This window comes from Alligator mississippiensis, chromosome 6, assembly GCF_030867095.1.
Source record: "Alligator mississippiensis isolate rAllMis1 chromosome 6, rAllMis1, whole genome shotgun sequence".
In the NCBI taxonomy this organism is placed as follows: Eukaryota; Metazoa; Chordata; order Crocodylia; family Alligatoridae; genus Alligator; species Alligator mississippiensis.
Window position 1 is genome coordinate 5,091,841 of NC_081829.1, and position 20,823 is coordinate 5,112,663.

At 59.6% G+C, this 20,823-nt stretch overlaps 1 protein-coding gene across 9 annotated transcripts in view; it reads right to left on the minus strand.

Annotated features, from left to right (window-relative positions):
* MACF1 (microtubule actin crosslinking factor 1) overlaps positions 1-17,447 on the minus strand; it is a 222,488-nt gene extending 205,041 nt beyond the window's left edge. For 8 of the 9 annotated variants that reach the window (XM_059729557.1, XM_019498838.2, XM_059729551.1 and 5 more), the window contains exon 1: positions 17,213-17,447. In XM_059729557.1, coding sequence (XP_059585540.1) covers positions 17,213-17,432 — 220 coding nt within the window. In that variant the 5' untranslated portion in view covers positions 17,433-17,447. Of the gene's footprint in view, positions 1-4,449; positions 4,653-17,212 lie in introns of those variants that run through there. The other variant, XM_059729554.1, reaches the window with a different exon arrangement.
* Positions 17,448-20,823: the final 3,376 nt, after the last annotated feature.

The following is a 20,823-nucleotide window of genomic DNA, read 5'->3' on the forward strand; positions in this document are numbered from 1 at the left end:
CAGCTTGCAAGGGAGACCGGCCAGAACCCAGCAGACCTCGGACAGCCTGCCCCTGCAGCGTGGAGGCGAGGCCCGGAGGAGAAGGCAAGCAGGGAGCGCTGCGCCGCGGGACAGCAGCACTGAAGCTGCTTCAGTTATTCCCGAGAGCACCGATCTGCCGCGGTTTGTTAAATCCGCCACCGAAACGAAATCAAAGGCTGTCAGGATTCACTCCTGGTGATGTACCCGCTCCTCCCAGCGTGAGTCACGCCAAGTGCATCTGCAGGAGGAGGTAAACACGCAGCCAGTGACCACTGTGCCACAATGACACCTGAGGCCGGAGCACGGCACAGCCCAAGGTCTGTGCCCCTGGCCTCCCTGACAAAGGCCCAAGCAGGCTCTGGACAGTGCGTCCTGCTGGGGATGGACATGGTCTCTGCAGATAAGGCTGGGAGAGACAGAAGTAGCCATCCCACCTGGGATCCCAGCTCTGTAGCTAAAGGAGAACGGCCAGGCTTTTGGGGAGCCAGCCTGGCACCTTTTGCCAGCACTAAACGAGCCAGCAAGCAAGCAGCGGCTGCCACTTCTCGACTGCCTCCAGAGTCTCGACCAGTCTCGAGCTGTGGGGCGGTGGCGACCATGCTGGCAAGGCAGCAGGAGCCCAGGGTGGCGAGGCAGGGTGGATCGCGGCAGAAACCACGGAGCTTCTTTGCTCCACTGGCCAAAGCAGGAGCCGCCCGTTCCACCTCGACTAAAAATAAAAGCCACACGTACACTCCCATCCCAGCAAAGGGCTGTGACCCCCGCCGCCTCCGACAGCCCTGGCATCACAAGCTGAATTGGAGAGTGGTGCTCCCTTGGCACAGAGATCACCCTTTCCCCTCCGCTCTGCGCGCAGCAGCACCCTATTGTCCAAGCACCTGAAGGAGCAGGTGTTTCTCTGCGACCCCAGAGAGGGATCCCCTCCCAAGGCCGCACCCCAGACTCAATGGGGCAACAGGCTGCTCCGTGCGGGCCACCCCTACGCAGGGACGGCCACGCCAAGAACGCAGCGGGGAGGGTGCAAAGCAGCACAGCTGCCCCACCTGCTCCCGCATGAGAGCAGGAACGCTCGGCAGCTTCCCAGCGCACCTCCTAGGGCACTGGGCCGGTCTGAGCTCAGACACCAGGACTCAGCCACCCCCTCTCCTGACCCGGGTGGTCGAGGAGGGAAAGCCACCACACCCTGCCCCAGGAAGGGGAGGGCACCGTTGCCACACCACCTCCAGCAGGCTGAGCTTCTGCAGACACCGTCTCAGCCACCAGCGCCACAGCCCCTTCATCACCACAAAGGAATTGTGTTTATCTTTGCAGGACAAAATAACGGATGCTCAGCCCGAGCCAGGAGACAGCGCACGCGCCCCTGCCCCCAGCGCCGCGGGAGAAGTCGATCGTCCTGGGCAGCTCTGCAGAGGAGCCCGTCTCAGGACCCGCATACCCCAGGGGGCCAGACAAGCCCCCAGCACAGGGGCCTGCTTCTCGGAGCCGATGGCTGGGAGGCAAAAGGAACCGAGGTGGGGAAGGGGCAGGCAGCAGCCACGGGGTGGAGGGTCAGGGAGGTGAAGCCCCTCGGTATAAGAGATAACGCCTGCACTGCTCTTCCCCCCAGGAGGCATCCCAGCACCTAGTGCCGAGGGGCATTTCCCTCTCCTGGAAGAGATCCCCAAGACACGGGGGTCCTGCTTTCCTTGCACAGCTCCCGGGCAGGGGAAATGAGATGATCAGATCATCACTCCCCATGACGGCCCAAGCAGCTGTCATTTAAGTGCTAACACACCGCGGGCAACTTGGGGGCGGGAGGGGGAACTCTACCGCCGCAACCATCTCTTCCCGCCTGCGGCAGACGTGCTCTTGCTGCCCAGAGAGCCGCCCAGAGTCAGCAGGAGCCACATGAGAGAAAGGCACCGCATATGGGCCAGGGGGTCCCGTCAGAGCATGGAGAGAAACGGCATCCGCTGGGAACGCACAGCTCAGACGTCCCAAAATCCAGGCCTGACTCTGACAGGTTTACTCTGGGGCCTTGAGCAAGTCACCTGCCCTTTCTGCCTCGGCCTTCCCTAGCTGTAAAACGGGGCAAATGGGAAATTCCCTCCAATGACATGGACATGAAAGCACACAACCTGCTTTCAACCTGCTGAGTGGTGCTGTATTCAAGGGGCTGCTCTTTGCCAGCAAGCATGCCCCGAACCTCTGGGCCTGCAGCAGCTTGGCCCAGTGCCCGACTCTGCATTATACTTCAGTGCCCACGTCTCCCCCTGCCCCTGCAGGAATATTTGATTTGGAAAGGAAGCTCCACTGATCTCGGCTCCAAGGTTTGCTTGGAGCTCCTCGTTCCTGGCTGGGTAACCCCAAGCAGCAGGTCCCCGCAGACACGGCCTAGCATGTGCACGCAGGGCTTTGTTGCTCGCTGGCAGAAAGTTGAACAAAGCTTCCCCTTCCTCTGGAAACCAACCTCCCGGCGCTCTCCCCAGCCTCAGATCCCTGCTCTCAGCTTCCAGAGGGAGCCACGCAGGAAGGAGCAGCTACTTCAACGGCTTCGCCACCCGCGCTGTGCTCGGGCTCAGGGGTGTGGCACGTGCAGCTTTGTAACGCAGCCCACAAACGCCTTCCCACCGCCGCAGCAGAGCGCTTGCAGGCGGTGTGCCCCAGCCTGCGCTCTTCCCTCTCAATCCAAACAGCTGAGCAGGGAGGCAGGGTGGCTGCAACCTGCCCCACTTCGAGGTTGCTGGGCGCAGTCTGGAGCTCCAGAAAGCCTGCCTGGGCGGCTCCCAGTTGGGCAACACACGGGCACCTCTGGCTTGGCCGAGCCCCTCGCCCCTTGGGGTCAGGTTGACATTTAAGTGCTCTGAGCCAAGGGCCCCTTTGTTCCAGGCTCCACCCCATCTGAATTACTCCAGGAGCGCTGGGGGAGAGGGTGGCCCGCGGCTCTGAACAGAGAGGCTGCAGGAGGAGACCCCGGGGACGCCAGCAAGCGATGGATGAAGGGCTGGGTAGCGCGCGCAGCACAGCAGGGCGGAGCCGCGGCCTTGTCATCATCTGCCAACCCCCTCCCTCCCCGGCACGCCCACCTGTCATGCTTGTGAGCTAGCCACCCTCACCCATTAGTCATCCCTGTGCCTTCAGCTCACACCTCTGCTCAAGCATGATCCGTGCCACCTAGGGCGGGCACCACCCACCACCACGGCAGGCCGGCAAGCGAGACAGGCGCCTGCCGCAGCATGGGCTTCGTCCGACCACCGGCCAGATAGCGGAGCCACGGCGCCCGCGATCCCCTGTCCCTTGACCAGCTCTGTCCGCTCAGGCGCTGTGGCCTCAGGGGTTTGGACTCCCCTGGAGCAAATCTGCTGCCCCAGCTGCTAGGAGTCTGCCCAGATGTGGTTACAGCCGCCCATAAGCAGGGCAGGGGCAAATCCTGCCTGTTTGACGCTGCCCTGCTGGCCACAAGGACACGGCACATAAATAAAGAGACGGTAAGAAGCTGCCCCCTGCTATGTCCTTACAGAAGCGGAGCTGCCCCCACGCCCGGGGGCTGCACACGCACACAAGGCCCTTTGCCTTCTAGACCCCGGTGCCCCCCAGACCGGTCTGGCCTTGCTCCTTGCATGAAAGTCCCCACCGTTCAGACTCACTCTCAAGGCCGGTGTTCAAGCACCTCCCCGTGCTCGGGAAGGACTCTGCTGAACGTTTCCAGCCGGCATTTGACTGGGCTCGAACAATAATATCAAGAGTCCTCCTTCCTGCCTGCCCTCCGCGGAGAGGAATCATTGCCAGGGCACGCTGGGCCAGTTGCTCCCAGACAAAGCAAGGCCGCTGGTGGTCACAGCCTGTTCATCGATCTTGGCAGCTGCTCCAGCCTCCAGGCCAGGTTACACAGAGCAAATCTGCTCCCCAGCACTTCCATTTAATTGACAATTCTCTCCTTTTGGGGCGGGGGGCAGGCAGATGGAGAGCTGCAGAAAGGAAAACCTCCCTAGTTTCCAGCCAGGGGGAGGGCGGGGGGCAGCAGGCAGGATGGCCCACCCCGCCAAGTCCCAAGGTAACTTGGCTCCTCTCCGGGGAGCGCACGACCCCCATGCAGAAGGGCTGTTCCGCAGTTTCAGCATTAGCCGTGCATTTCCCGTCAGCATCCTCAGCAAGACGGCTCCCAGCTGGACTCCGCGCCCGGCCCCTCCTGCCGACGCAGCTCCGGCCGCCGCTCCCCGACCCGAGCCGGGCCGGGCGCCGGACCCGCTCGCCGGCCTCGGCCTCGGCCACAACTTGCGCGCCACGTCCCTGCCGCCGGGCAAGCCCCGTGCCCGGGCAACCCGCTCCTGCCCCTCCCGGCACCCTGCAGGGGCAGCGCCGGCCGGCCGGACGAGACCCGGCGCCGGCAAAAGTGCACACTCACCGCCGCCACCGGCGAGCCCGGCCCGGGGGGCCGACAGACGTTACCTTTGTAGCGCTCCAGCACATCCTCGTACGCCTGCACGAACTCCTTCTCCTGGCTCCGGTTGGCCGGCAGCAGCCCGGGCACGTAGCCGGCCATGGGGCAGGCAGGGCCGGGCGCCCGGAGCCTCCGTCCCGCTGTCGACTCCGGCTCCAGCTCCTGCTCCTGCTCCCGCGCCCGCGCCGCTTCCGCCTCTCCCCGCCCGAGCCCGGCCCGGCTCCGCCTGCCCGCCCCGCTCCCTCCTCCTCCTCCTCCTCCTCCTCTCCCGGCGGCGGGGACACCTGGCGGCCGGCCCGGGCACTGCGGGCTGCCGTGTGCACGGCCCCGACCGAGCCGCTCCGGAGCGCAGCGCGGCGCGGCCGGCCGCATCCGCACCCGGCCCTGCGCGCAGGAAGGCGCCAGATGCGGATCGGAGACGGAAAGGGGGGGATCCGGAGCAGAGCCATGTCCCAAACAGATCCGGATCGGAGGCAGAAAGGGGCAGATCTGCATCAGAGCCAGAAAGGGGGCAGATCCGAATCAAAGCCATGTCCGAATCAGAGCCAGAAAGGAACCAGATCCTGATCACAGCCAGAAAGGGGCAGATCCGGATCAATCCATGTCTGAATCAGAGCCAGAAAGGAACCAGATCCAGATCACAGCCAGAAAGGGGCAGATCCGGATCAATCCATGTCTGAATCAGAGCCAGAAAGGAACCAGATCCAGATCACAGCCAGAAAGGGGCAGATCCGGATCAATCCATGTCTGAATCAGAGCCAGAAAGGAACCAGATCCAGATCACAGCCAGAAAGGGGCAGATCCGGATCAATCCGTGTCCGAATCAGAGCCAGAAAGGAACCAGATCCGGATCACAGCCAGAAAGGGGCAGATCACGCACAGAAAGCGCAGGGTGCGGATCAGAGCATGGGAGAAGGCGGTGAGAACTGGGCCAGGACAAGCACTAGATGCAGGTGGGAGCGGGGAGCTCGCAGTGCAAGGCAGAGGGGAGCCGAGAGAGGAAGGGATCGGAGCTGGCAGAGGCGAGAAAGGGCCTGGGCCCAAACTGGGGAGAGCGCCCAGGAAGGGGCAGACGGGAGGCAGAAACCTGGGCGGGAACCCGGCCGCCATCAGGAAGGTCGGGGCTGGACCCCAGCTGGGAACCGGGCCGGCCAGCCTCGCAGCCAGCCACCGAAGGCACAAACAGAGCCCGGCCTGGGTGGACAGTGCTGGGACCACCCAACACTGGGATGCAGGACCATCAGCCGGGGCTCGGGATCAGGGTTACAGGAGGGAGACCCTGGCCAGGAGGGAAGGAGCCAGGTCTTGACCAGCCAGGGGCGGGGGTGCAGCTGAGGAGAGGGTCTGTTTGCTGAAGTCCCTCAGGACCCTGGGTTCACGTTGGACTTGCAGCCACTTTCCTTGTGCTTGTCTAGGCCTGGGGCTCGGGCACCGCAGTCCCAGCCAGGCGGAGCCCCCAACCCCGACAGGCCTCACAGAGCTTCAGCCAACACTGGAGCTGCCCTTTGCACTCCGGAGCAAATCCTGCCCTCGCCCTGGCAGCGTTCAGGCTCCCGCTTCCCTCCTGGAATTCCCCGGTCTCGGCAGCATGGTCCTTGGGCCAGGACCCATCTCTTTCCTGCAATTCTGACCACAGTACCAGTAAAGCAATAAGGGCCCTGACGGCCCAATAGTTTTCCACAAAATGCCTGTGTCCCTGTTCGCCTCCAGTCTCCTGCCAGGGTTGCAAGGCCACCCACTATGACCAGATTCTGGGGCTTTTTCCACCTGAAAGCAGCAGGCCATGCCTAGGACACATCCACCCAAAGCCCCTTTTGCAGGCACATGCTAAGGAGGCCCATAACCACACTGGAAGTTGCACGTGCAAAGTTCAGACAGCAAATCTGGACTCTTTTCCTCGGGTCCCTTTGCTTCCCTGCACAAGCCTTGGACAAAGCCCCAGAGGAAGGCCACTGAGTACAGGGTGCCCAAGGTGAGAGAACCTGGTATGGAAAAATCCCAGCGTCTGGGTTGGCGTTACGTGCTCTGCAAGTCCTGCGGAGGTCTAAGTGACAGTATCAGGGTGTATGAGGCAGGGGTAAGCCCAAGCAGAGCACCGGAGGGTAAGCAAGCAGGTAAGTCCTGTTTGGGGAAGCGGTGAGCTAGGAGCCCAGCCTGTGAAAATAATGAGGAGGAGGACGGGAGCAAGTACTGGCGCCAGCTGAATGTTTATTTTGGAGATCGCCTGCTCTTAATGTCGTTAACAATTAAATGGTCCAACTTGTGTTTGAAGTTAATGGCTGACCAAGGTAGGCGGAGGTCAGAGATGTGGGTGACACTGTATTTACCGTTGGGTCGCGCTGGCCGGTTGTATCACTGAGAGGTACAAAAATTAGCAGCAAGGGGGGGCGGGGGGAAGAAAAACAGGTGGTTTTGGTTTTGCGAAACTGCCGTGGTCTGGGGCTGATTTTGCAATAATTCATCAGGCCGGTTCTGAGCTTGCAAAACCAACGCTGAGGGTGGGGTTCGCATGTGGGTTGTGTGCTCAGAATGTGACACCTCCAGATTCAGGCGCTCCGGCGCGGCCCACCTCCGTTCGAAGCAGCGGGGCCTGCAGCCGAGGCCCAGCACCTCAGGCTTCCTTTGCGGTTTGGTTTTTGCTGTGTCCCCCCTTACACAGAAACTAGTTATCACAGCTCGGATCTCTTCCCACCCCCTCCCTCCGACAACCCCAGCAGGTGTGGAGAGGGAAGGCAACGCAGCTCGAGCGGCACCTAGCGGGGAAAACCCAGCCAAGGCTTTCAAGCTGCAAGCCACCACGTGCCTTAGGGGAAACGGGAGAAGACGCAGAGAAAAAGGCATCGCAATAAAATCAGAGGTTATCGGGAAAGAAGGCAGGTGACCAGGCAGCTCAGAGGGCTGCCAATAAACCACAGCCAGCACCAGAGGAACCTGCTTCGTGCTGCCCTGTATCCCGGCTCCCGCTCTCCTGGTCTCCTGGCTGGCCTCACCTGAGCGTCTGCACTGGAAACTTAGCTGAGATTCTTGCCCATCCCTGCACTGTAAAGTGAACCTGAACCCAGACAGTCATGGGATCTACCCCCCATTTTCCTGGATAACTCCAGCCTTCCCAAGAGACTCTGTGAGCAAGCAAGCCCTTCCTCTCCTCCAAAGCCACAACCCTTGCACCTTCTCTCTGCTAGGGAATCGGAAACAGAGCGGGTCATCGCACGCTCGAGGCAGCACCCAGGCCAGTGAGATGGCCTCGTTATGGCTGCAAAAGTTTTCGCCCACCCCTCTTTCCGTTCAGGCAAGGCAGGTCTTGGCCTTGGACTCCTCCTCCAGAGGCTGCAGGAGCCCAGGGGGCTACACTCCTTTCTGCAGTGATGCCAACTCGCATGAAAAAATCGCGAAGCTCCTGATTGCCAAGTCAAATTAACTCAGACTCACGATCTCCTGGTAGAGAGATCAAATCTCAGGATTTTTTCTTCTGGCATATGTAGAGAGTGCCAAGCTGATAAGTCTCTGGAGGGGAAGGGGGGGCAGATCAAGATCCCCATGGTGAGGGAGGGAGTGGGGCAGGGCTGGGGTGAATGGGGCCCTGGGGCCAGAGCGAGTCATGCAACAGAGCCCTGGGCTGTCTGTGTGAGCGTGTCTGTGTGTCTGCCCCTCGGTCCCAAGCCACAGCCCCCCCAGCCCTGCTGCTGCCCCTCACTCCTGATCCACAGCACCCGCATCCTTCCAGGGTGTGCGGGGACCCTCCCTTCCCGGGCTCCAAACCTCACACCCACACCCACAGCCCCCCACGCCTTCACAAATCACACACCCCACACACACACACACTTCAAAAATAGCATCTCATGATTTACGTTCCAAATCTCTTGATCTTTAAGAGTTTGTCTCATGATTTTTGACGCGGTGGGGTTGGCAGTACTGGTTGTGCCACCATGAGGCACATTGCAGCCTGAGCACTGCCTCTGCAGCTGTATCATCCTTCCTAATCTCGAACCTCAACTTCCCTTGCTGCAGGTTGAGCCCATTGCTCCTTGTTCTGTCGTCTGCCCCCACTGAGAACCGTCCAGCTCCATCCTCCTTGGAACCTCCTGCAGGGAGCTGAAGGCTGTTATTAAGTCCCCTCAGTCTCCTCTTCTCTAGACTAGCTTTTCTCCACCTTTTTTAGACCAGGGCCCATTTGTAAACGTTGGCCAGTCCCAACCCAGTGCCCTTCACTCCCAACCTACTGCCCCCAGGCCCCAGCCCCCCAGTGCGTGGGGTATGGGGGCCCCAAGCAGCCCCTCGCAGGCCGGAGCTCTGCCAGCCTGCATAGGAAAACCCACGGTTTCCCACGGTTTTCTCCTTTAAAGGAGAATCCATTTTTAAAGCTTGTCCGCGACCCTTTCATGTACTCTTGCGACCCACTTTTGGGTGTGACCCATGAGTTGAGAAACAAGGAGCAATGGGCTCCGGTTGCAGCAAGGGAAGCTGAAGTTAGATATAAGGAAAAACTCTCACCAGGAGGGTAGTGAAGCACTGGAGCAGGTTACCCAGAGAGGTGGGGGACTCTCCATCCTTGGAGGTTTCGAAGACGTGGCTAGACAAAGCCTTGGCTGGGGTGATGTAGTTGGGGCTGGGCCTGCTTTGAGCAGGGGGCTGGGCTGGATGTGACCCCCTGAGGTCCCCCCACCCCTCATTTTCTCTGATTCTCTGTGTACGTCCCAGGCAGCTGCAGCCCTCCCTGGATTTGCTCCTGGGCCTGTCTCCAGGTGTGACGGTGGCGGCCGGCGGAGGGGTCCAGGCCACCACCCTGCTCGCTAGCCTGCTGCCCAAGCAGCCCCTCCTGTGTCTGTTTGCTGCACAGCTCCAGTTCTCAGCTAATCCACAATCAGATGGCAAGAAGGGCTTTCCTCCTCCTCCCGGTCCCATCCCCCCGCCCTGGCCAAGCTCCCCAATTCCTGGTGCTTTTGTGCCCGGGCAATCAAAGGAGGTTTCTGTTGCATCCAGAGCCAGGGGCTGGGAGAAACCCAGCCGCCGGGAATTAAGCCTTGGCCTGTGAAGAGCCCGGCACACCTTGTGACCGGGCATCCCGAAAGGGGCCAAGCAGCCCAAAGAGACATTGGCCTCTTAATGGCTCCGTCCCCATGGCAACGAGAAGAATGGTTACTCAGCCATCTGGGTTGCCGTGGCAACGGGAAAAGCACCTTCCTTTCCAATCCCTGTCTTGCTCTCTAAGCCAAACGGCAGACGATTTCCTTTTCTGCTTTCTGCGCTCGTCTGGGTGGGGGAGAGTCTCGAATTCCCCTCTAATCCCTCGCAGAGCTGGGCTGCGCGCTCCCACGGGCCCCGCTCCCCTCCATCCCGGCACGGATCCGCCCTCCGCAGGCTGGAAGTCAAACGATGCTGCTTTGTACCCCACGTCCTCGCGGCCCCTTGCAAAGACCTGCCCCCGCCTGGCCCACCCACCAGCATCTCACTGATGCTCTTGCTTGGTAAAGCTCTTGCCTTGCTGAGCCACTTAGTCTCCCAGGTGCCACCCGGCCCGGCCCTCTGTCTGGCTTTAGACAATTGCAGCTAACCACCTCTCCACACCCTTGTATGGAGAAACTGAGGCACGGCAAAGGGAAAGGGCTCGCCTAGCACCATGCACCAAATCACTGCTGGAGAGGATACAAGCAGGCAGGGGTCCCCGACCACCAGCCTTGTCTGCTCAGCTCCCATCCCCTCTTGGGGTCCGATCTCTCCCCTAATAACACGCTGGCTTCCGAAACGTAGCTGGTACGAGCCTGGGCCGACAGCTCCCTCATCCCTGCAGCACGCGCAGGAGGCAAGGCCGAGCTCATGCCTGCAGCGCTCTGATGCCTCCAGCGTTCAGGAAGGCGCCCTCTCGCTGCACGTCCAAGGTTGGCACTCTGCGCAGGATGCAACCGTGGGACTACGTTTCCCAGGATTCCCGACCGGAAGCTGGGTGTTGTCTGCTTTTGTGGCGTGCAAACGGGAGCAGGGGGGATTGACTGTTAAAGGAAGCCTTCCTGCTTCTGGCCTCGCCTAGCAAGCATCCAACGGTGCCATGTTGCTCGCCCTAATTTCGCATCCAAAGCCCCTGGCAATGTGGCAGGGCTCACACTGAAAATGCAAAGCTTGGGAATTTCCTGAGCGCGTTTGGGCTTCGCTGCACAGATGTACAGCAACCCAGACCCCTGGCAAGGGGGAGGCATCCGCTCACAGGTCCCAGAGCGGCCAGGCCTTGCTTAAAATAAGCGTGCGTGTAGTTCTGCTGTGGTCAGCGCAATCATACTCATCTGCTTTAAGCTGAGTGCTTGGCTACGCTGGGACTCGAGGGTGGAGTGAAATGGGGCTGATTTCACTCCGGAGTTGCCCTGCTTTGCAATGCTATCCATGGACTGCTTTCCTCCCTAGGACCCCGATCCTGCAGGCTGGGCTCCTCCGTTCCCCTCAAAGAGCACAAGGGCCATCACAGCGCTCACTGACAGCTTCCCTTGCCCTTGCGCAGTCATCAGCGCCGTGCGCTGCTGTTGCATGTTGCTACGTTCATGGCGGTGCCTCCCTCCGGAGGAGGAAGGGGGGCTGAATGCAGAGCGTGACAGCAATAGGCAGCTCTTCATGCAGCGATGCAGCTGTCACGGCAGCTCGGGCTCCGGGTCATGAGAGACGATGCCCACCAGGTCATGAGAGACGATGGCCAGCCTGGATCAGTACAATGAGAGCAGCTCTGATTGCCCTGAAACAGGCGCTCCTGGCTCCCCCAGCAGAGAGCAGAGCTCTTCTCGGTAGATTCTCTTTCTGCACCATGAAAACCTGGCTCGCGCATTGTGCACAGACCCAGGCGCTCCAGCATGGAGCTGGAGATGCCGTCTGTCTGCTGCCCAGGAGAGGCCAGATCTGCTGCTTGCCTCCCCTTGGAAATGGAGCTTCAACTGCAGAGCTGCCTGTTCGAACGGATTCACGCACATCGGATGCTGAAAGGCGGCCCCAGGGAGAGGCAGGGTTTTTGCGGCACAGCCGGCATTTATTAGCCCTGCCTGGGGCATCTGTGCAGCTGCTCAAGACCTGCTTGGTCCTGAAATCCAGGCTGGGTTTGCCCCACCCCAGCTGGCTAAGACCCATCGGGTTCGTTCCCGCATCCCCGCAACTCGTGTCCAAACAAGCTCCTTTCGCGTATGCGGAGTGAGCGAACGCTTGGCTCTAGCAAGCCAACATGCTCTGGAGCTGTCCCAGGAAAGCAACATTTCTGAATGACAAAGGAGTCCTTTCTACTGCCGCTGGGAGCCTGGCTAAGCCCTGGGCCCTTGGAAAAGGCTAGCAGCACCTCTCCAGTCCCCAGCAGGTTGCTTCCCTCCTGTGCCTTTCAGATTTGTCCTCTCAATCCCATTGCATCAATGCAGGCCCCACCTGGCGCTCAGTCCGTCCAGCTGAAGTCCTGGGCTAGTCCCCAGCAGCCTGGCACTTGAGCGACACCGGGTTAGCACCAGGGTAACTGCAGGCAGAGCGCAAACCCTGGCATGAGCCCGTGCACGCAGGTTCCTGGTGAAAGGGGCTTTTCAGTCAGAAGTGGAGCACTGGCTACCACGATCGCTCCCGACGTGCCAAGCTGCCGAAACAACACAAAGCCGGCCAGGGGCTGGGCGGCGAGCGGCTCCATCTCGTCTGGAGATCCCACGCAACGCTGGTCCCAGCCAGGCTGCCCCACAAAAGCCCCTTTGCTCCGCTCCCCACCCAGCCTCGAGGATGAAGTCTATGAACAAGCCAGGTGCTGCCAGGGGAATGCCCCAAATGCCTCTTTAGCTCCAGCAGGATTTCAGCATGGCTGAGACCTTGTAGGAACAGCTGCAGTAGCTGAGCCAGGAGAAAGGACCGGGCTCTCCCACATGCCCGGGTGCATGTGGTGGGGACCACCCGGGGGTCAGGGCAGACCTGCTGCACAGAGGGTGCCTGCGAAGCCCTCTGATACGCAGCTACCAGGCAACGAGAGGAGCTGTGCTCAGCGGGCACCACTCCGTCCCTTGCACAGCAGTTCCCTCCTGTTCATGCTTCCTCCCCCCCAGCATACGATCGCTTAGCTGGGTTTCATCTCCCTGGGGCAGGTGCCTCATCCTTCCACTTCTGCTGATTCAGAGATCTGCAGCCCACCCGGGTGCTGCCCCCCTGCCTACCACCACCCTGCGATTCCTCTACTCCGGCCCAGTCCCTCCCAGCTGAACTAGAAGGTGCCTTTTGGAAAGGCCAGGTACAGGTCTGACACGATGGCGAGTCCACCGCACCCCTGTTAAATCGTCCGGCTGGAGACAGCCAGCAATAAAAAGAGCCGGTGCAGGGACAGTGCCTGCTATTTCAGCGCTGCACAAGGAGTCATGATCCAAACCCCATGGGGAGCTGGGTCTGCATTACCATCTCCCTCGAGCAGAGGGAATGGGGGAGGGGAGCCGAGCAATTACGGTGGCTCCTAACAGCTCCAGAAACACGAGTCGAAGAAGCCTTGCTCTGGGCTCCAGCCAGAGGCTGTCAATCAGCCTCGCTGTAAATCAGTAGCTATGTCATTCATTCCAGCCACATCCTTCCCTTGTGTGCCACTGGCTGCAAAAACTGCTGGGCCTGAATTGCACTAGCCCGATGGACTGCTAGGCAGGAGGGCAAAACTGACCCCACGGCTAAGCGACTGCCCCCAGGACGCAGAAGTCTGGGGCAGAAGCTGGGGACAAGGCTTGGCTCTGTGTCTGAGCCATGACATCAGGCGTCCTTCCCTTTCCTGGACCGCTGCATCTGGGATGGAGACGGGGTCCCTCCTCTCCCAAGGCACAGGCCTGTCCCCGTCTCAGGTAGCTCATGGAAGGGTCTTGCTGATCAGTCCTCTGCCCTCTGGTACTGCTGGCTCTGGGCAGGGAGGGGAGGTCCCAAGGTGTCTGTTGGGAGAGAGGGAGGGCAGGGGAAGCAAAGAGAGCGAGGAAGAAGAGAGGTGGAGACCGCAGGCAAGCGGGCCCACAGAGCCCAGGCGTTGGCCCTGGCAGCCCGCTGGTATCGCTCCCCGCTGATACTCCCTGGGAAATGCACAGGAGCCAGCAGTGGATAAAAGACAATTCTCCCTCCACCCCGTGACCCGCTGCAGCTGCGATCCAGCCCGAGTGGTTCAATATGCGCCTGTTCCACTGGCGGCGAGCACCAAGCGCTGCAGCCAGACGACAGGACTGGCAGAGCAAAGCGAGACAGCGTTCAGCCTCCCACAGAGCTGAATCCCGAACCAGCTCCCCCTCCTCAAATGACCAGCCTGGAGAGCCGAGCCAGTCCTAGGGGCAGGTGGGGCCAGAGCCACAGCCAGGCATCCACAACCCCCTTGCAAAACAGGCAGGAGCGTTTTTAATGGCAGGCGGTAAAACGCCATTAGCTCCACCCGCCTGGTACCAAGAGGTGCCTGGTCTGGCAGAGACAGCTGGCACAAGTCTAACTGATCTCGGACAAGGGGCAAGGCCCCGGGCGCAGATGGAAACCCAGGTGCCCGGCTGCCTTGCAGGGTGGCACCGGTCCCAGAAGTACTCGGAGGTCACATCCGCTTGTGCATCGGTGCAGCCTCTGGGAAAGGTCCCCACCCATAATGCAAACGGCCGTATGAATATTTCAACCTGTTTTCAACCCTGTTGGCATGAAGCTGCCTGAACTGCTTTCTTCCTTGCCGAGCACGGCCTGGCTGCGACTCGCGAGTTATTTTTAATGTGAAATCTGCATGAGATCAGATGAGATGACAGCCCCTTGCCTTTCATCACGGGCTGGATCAGCCCCGTGTGACGACGCTCCCCAGCCTTACGGAGAGGCAGGAAAGATCAGAGCAAGCACACGATTGAGGAAGCAGCAGGGCTTGTCTCCCATCTCTCCCAGTTAGACCCGCACCGGTGGGAAAAGAGGATGCTCAGCTCTTCCTAGGAGGTGACCAGTGCTGTGCAAAACTGGGTTTTTATAGCTCACTGTAGGGAACATGCGGGTCCCAGAGAGGCAGCCCACATCCCTTTTCCAGGACCAGAGACAGACAGACCTTTACTGTCACCCCGGGGATGTCTGTCCTCATGATACAGAGGCAACACAGAGGTCCAGGTGCAGGCGCTGTACGGATGCTAACAGAGCACTTGTCCTTGCCCCCAGTGCCGCCATGCCAGGCCTGAGACTACAGCGTGGGTGAGTCCTGGACTCAGGCTTGTGGGAAAGGGGTCAGGTGGGAAACAGGAGCAATTGGGCATTCATTTGGGGAGGATTTGCTCCTCGGTCTGATGGGAGGAACAAGCCCTGCTCCTTCTAATGATATTCGAGGGGGAGGGCTTCCTCTTGGCAGCCAGGGTCCTCAAAGAGCAACGGGGGTCACTGCCCACCCAGAAGATGCCCAGCACCAAGTGTCCTCCATCTTCCCCCAACAGCTACAGCTGCTGGGGGGTGTCAGGTCCCCCCACAGGGGCAGAAGGGCCTGGCCCAAGGGGACACATTCATTAGACAGAGGCTGAGCCTCTCCAAAGTGCCTGGTGGTGTTGGTTACCCAACCTGATCCTTCTGAAAAAGCCCCGGTGTCCAGGGGCAGATGCCAGACCCCACTCAGACCTCTCCCTGGGGGGGCTCCAAGACCCCTGTGTGGGCACCTGGACCTTAGTTTCTTTTTCTCTCCCCTCCCAAGGGTAGTTCAAAGCACCCTACACTGGGGAGAGGGAGTCTGACAGCTTCCCCTCCTGTGGCAGCTGAGATGGAGCACAAGAACAAGGGCTCTGGCAGGTCTATAGGGACGGCTCTGGGGCGGGGGGGAGATTCGCCAGCAACCAATGAAGAAGTAACCCATTTCTGGCCCAGACCTGTCCCTGGCACTGCACATTTCCTACGTGAAGAGCCAGACTTCTGATGCCTGCCCCCAGCCCACTTCAGCCCCACGGCCAGCTGCAGGGAACGGGGCCTGGATTCCCTCTGCACAAATGGGTTTGACTGCATGGGTGACATTAGAAGGGCCACCAAGCCCCATGCAACAAGGTCCCCTTGACAATGGAACAGCCAGCGGGCTCTATGACAGTCACCATGCCAACAGAACAACGGGCACCATCGGTCATAAAGTAGTCATGACACCCAAGGACTACAGCCTTATGAGACATGCCATCCCCATGACCCTGGAACGGCCAATGGGGTCTATGAAACACGGTCACCATGACAATAGAACAAGCAATGGGCACCATGGGACATTGTGTCCTCGTGACAATGGAACAGGTTCCCAAGGACTACAGCCTTATGAGACATGCCATCCCCATGACCATGGAACGGCCAATAGGTCCCATGAAACACCGTGTCCCCATGACGATGGAACTGGGGCCCCTGACAACAGGACAGCCCCTGGCACTGTGGGACACAGTGTCCAAGTAACAGCACAGCCACCAAGGGACCGCATGGGACATCGGATCCCCATGACGTGAGATCACTCAGCATAAACCACGACAGGAAGAAACTGGAATTAAATTAGAAACCTTGGGAGCCAAATCCACCCGCCAAGGACCACGCCACCGACTTCTGGGGAGCTCTTCCTCCAGGGATCCTTCTGGCCTTGTTAAGTCTTTCTCTTAGTCTGACTTACACCAGTGCAAGAGCCCCAGAGGCCCAGCCACCCCCTAACGGCACAGTCAATAGTGACAACTAAACAGCCACAAGCCCGGCGCCAGAGGACAAGGCAGCCAGGAAAGCAATGAAGAACAATGCACCCTCCTCCAGCTCCCAGCCCTCTGGGCCACTCTCCACATGGGATGACAGGTCCCTTCCACCCTTCACCCCAAAAAGCAGTGACTTGGTTCCCACTGCTAGCCCCCAACCTCTCCACAAGGCTTGATTGAAATCACCCAGCACAAACGCTCCCAGATAGGCACCACGGGGACCGAGAATGCACCATGCACCCCCCGCCCTTGATTTTATGTCCAGCCACCACTGCCTCCCATCTATGGCTGGTCAAGGAGGGATATTCATTGCCACGGGGCTGCATCTCAAAGCCTGGGTCCTTGCCACATGCCACCACTGACCTTACTGTGATGTCCCAAGGGTTATGGAAACACCAGGGCCCTTGACCTCTTTGTGCAGGAGACGGGGAGGGCATGTATGAACCAGAAATGCAATGAGGAGCAGCCCCTTCCCCCTGCCCCCCAACCCAGCTCTGTTCATTGAATTTTGCCCCTCGTCTCCTGGCCCAGGGCTTACAGGGAGAGCAAAGGGTTTCATCCAGTCTGGGAAATGTCCTCAGATCACTAGAAACCTGAGCATCCCCGCAGCAAGCTCCAGCTCGACCCACAATGACAGGGAGGCTGTGTCAGCACTGGCAGAAAGTGGACCCCTCGCCGCCCGCAACAACACCGGAGGTCTACCGCGTGGCGTCCCATGCTGGTGGGAACTGCCCCGATGGTCACGTCCAGCCCCCAGCTCTTCCAGATCAGACAAGACCTGAGGCATCTCAGACCATCTCCGAGCAGGGAGCTCCCGTCATGCCCTGCACTGTGGCATGGCCACGGGCTGCCCTCACCCTATGTGACAGAGTCCAGCCAGTGCTCTGAGGGCCACGCAGAGCTCTGCCATGCAGAGACTCCCACCTCAGGCCCCCCAGGCTTGCAAATGGCTCAGAGCACTTCAGAGAGGTCAGATCGCTCTCAAGCAACCCTGCCGAAAGGAGCCGGGTCCAGCCTCCTTAGAAGGATGGACAGCCCCAGGCCCAGGCTGACGGGCCCCGCCCCGCGTCCTTCCACCCCAAAAGCAATAGGGACACAACTGTAATGGCAACGTCCTTACCAGCTACTCTGACAACAGCTCGCTCGGCCGGGTCCAGCACAGAATCCTGGCTCTTGCGCTTCTTCTGCTCATGGAGGGGTAAATTCCAGGGCAAGGTGTCCCCGGCGGGGCAGGGAGACAGACTGCCCGACCGCTCGCTCCGGTACGACCGCTCACTCCGGCACGACCTCTCGCTTCGGCACGACCTCTCGCTGAGAGTCTCTTCGTCGGAGGAAGACATGGCTCACGTGAGAGCGGGCGGCAGGCGACGCGGGAGTCCTCGGTGCTGGCGATCTGGGGACAGAGTGAACAGCACGTGACACTCACCTCCAGGGGAAGATGCTAGCAACCGAATTTGGGCAGCTCTGGATGGGGGTGGCATAAGAGGGGCCCTTTTCCCATCTCTAAAGCTGCCTGGGTATGTCTCTACCCAAGCTCCCTCTAAACAAGCTTCTCAGCTGGGTAAATTAGGTCACCGGTGATTACACTGCATCTGGTACCCAAGCTACTTCATGTAACGTGTGCCACGCAGGCACACCCTCCAGCCCCTGCACCAGCTGGATGCAGGCGGGTGACAAGTCCCAGCCAGATCCCATCTGATGGCTGTTTGGTGGCCTAGAAAAACTGAGCTGCTGTGCTCTCCATCAAAGTCATGACATGTTCATTGGCAGTCTTAGACAGCCCGGTGGCTGAAGAGGCATGGAAGGGAGGCCCGTATAGTGTCACTCCAGAGGCTGCATGAAGCCAGGCGGTGCAAGCAGAAGCGCAGACTGTGGTTGCCCGTGCGGTATCTGCCCTGGGGAGAAGCAGACCCCAGAGCCGGCAGCCCAGCACCTTTCACCAGTACAAACCAGATAGCATGGCAGTTCTGCACAACGCCATCCAGCTGGGACTGCAGCTTCCTCCCAGAAGGAGCCCGTCAAGAACAGGGAGGGCTTCTTCACACTAGTGCCTTGTAAATGCCCACTGGGATGCCCATCTGCTTCCCGGCAGCAGTGCCAAGTAGGCTGCCAGCTCCCTCATGGCAGTGCCCTGCTAGTACTACAGCTGAACAATCACATTTGGAGACGCATCCTCAGCAGCACAGAGGCTGTGAACATCCTCGCCGCGGTGCCCTGCCCACCCCTGCTACAGCCCTGGCCCTCTTCACTGCCGTGCCCTACATATCCCAGCCAGGTTCCCCTTTCCTGGCACAGGATGGCTGCAGAGAGGGAGCACAATGCCATCATCTCCTGGCTCTCTGAACGTGAGCAGGTATCCCTACAGCTCCCAGTGCTGGCTCGAGACAACAAAGCCAACTCCAATCTCCATTCCTTTCTGCAGAAAATGGATATAATAGCTTTCAAACCCCAGCTACCAACACAATTTGCCACCTACCATGTTCCATCAAATGGGATCAGCTTTAAAAGAAACCGATTAGACATTTTAGGAAGAAATGAGAGTGGCTTCCTCCACCAAGCAGCGAGGGAACCTGTGCAACGAATATACAGGGACCCCATCCACTCCTTGCTCTAAGGCACATGCAAAATAATTCATATTTTACTCTCCGGAGCCACAGGGAATGACAACCGTGCATGAGACGGCTTGGGCTCCTAAACTACACTCTCTAATGGAAGACAAGCTGTCTCTGTTGAGGAAAATGTGCAACCACCACCATCACTATCTTCATTTAAGCAGCAAAACCAGAACAAAGAGAGGGAAGGAAGGGGGGAAAAAATAAAAAGAAACATTCAATGGGAAGAAACCGTTTCATGAGTCATTTACTTCCCAAGGAAAAGCAAAAAAAAAAAAAAAAAGAGAGAGAGAGCGAGAAAGAAAGAGAGAAAGGAAGGAAGGAAGGAAGGAAGGAGAAATAGCTTTGTCAGCCCTCTGGGACGCAAGCTGGGCACATGGGCAGCTGCCGCTGAAAGGCTAAGAGAAATAGAGGGAAAATGTCTCTTGTCCCCATTTTCGGAGGAACACACCCACAGCGGGCAGCGGCAGAGGAGGGGAAGCCGGCGTGCCCGCAGCCAGGGAACAGGGCGGGTGTCGGGTCCCTCCTCTCCCGACACGTCCACACCTACCTGCCCCTATAGCTCGCCTCTCTGCTGCCAGCTGCACCTCTAGCCAGCGCTCACCTCCGTGCCACCTCGACCGACACTGCACCGGGCTCCGTGCGGGCTCTACCGTGCCTGTCTCGCCACCTCCCCGGCGTCTCCATGCGCGGCTCTCCTCTCCGCCGGCCAGCGCGAGCTGTCAGCTCTCCCCGTGGCCATGCCCACCGAGCCCCCCGCCCGCCTCCGCCGGGGCCAGGGCCGGGCCCGGGGTCCCTGCACGACTCACCAGCGGCGGCGGCATCCGAGCGCGGGCAGCCCCGCGCCGCTCCCGGCTCCCGGCTCCCGGCGCCGCCCCCTGCTCTGCCCCCCGCGCCCGCCCGCAGCCAATGCACGCCCGGGGCGGCGCCGCCACCACGGCCACGGCCACGGCCACGGCCACCGCCACCGCCACGGCCTCCTGCACCAGCGCACACGCGTGTGCACAGCCACACACACATCCGGACAGGCACACGCGCACGTGTGGGCACCGTCACACACCTGCACACGTATGTACGGGCAGGCACAGTCACACACACACGTATGGGCATAGTTATTACACACGTAGGGGCGCCGTCACACACCTGCACACGCTCGTCCATACGGGCACACACGCACACAGAGGCGCTGTCACACACCTGCACACGTACAGGCACACGCATGGACATAGTTACACGCACCATATGGGCACCGTCACACACCTGCACACACTTGTGCATACGGTCACACATTGCACACATATGTATGTACAGGCACACGCACATGTATGGGCACCGTCACACACCTGCACGCACTTGTACATACGGTCACACACCTGCACACACATGTACAGGTAGTCACACACACACATATGGGCATAGTTACATACATGCACTTATGGGCACCATCACACACCTGCACACACTTGTGCATACGGTCACACATCTGCATGCATATGTACATACAGGCACACGCACATGTATGGGCATAGTTATTACATATGCACACATGGGGCACTATCACACACCTGCACACACTTGTACATACACATCTGTACAGATACAGTCACACACACATGTATGGGCATAGTTACACACATGCACGTATGGGCACCATCACAAACCTGCACACACTTGTACATACAGTCACACACACACACACAGAGGCACCGTCACACACCTGCACACGTATGTACCTACAGGCACAATCACATGCACACATATGGGCATAATGACACACATGCACATATGGGCACCATCACACACCTGCACACATACATACAAATACACACACACACGTACAAGCACAGGCACACACCCCTATGTATCAGCATTGTCATACACCTGTGCGCACACATGCATACAGGCAGTCACACACACACTCACACCATCACACACCTGGACGTGCACATGCACATATGTACGCCCCCATGGGCATAGTTACACACACATACACACACACGTGCACACAGTCACACCCCAGGTTGCACCCAGCAAACCTCAGCTGAAGCCAGCCTCCATGAGGGTCTCCTTGAAGAGCTTCAGGCACAGTCATGCACACGCATGCACGCACACACAGAGG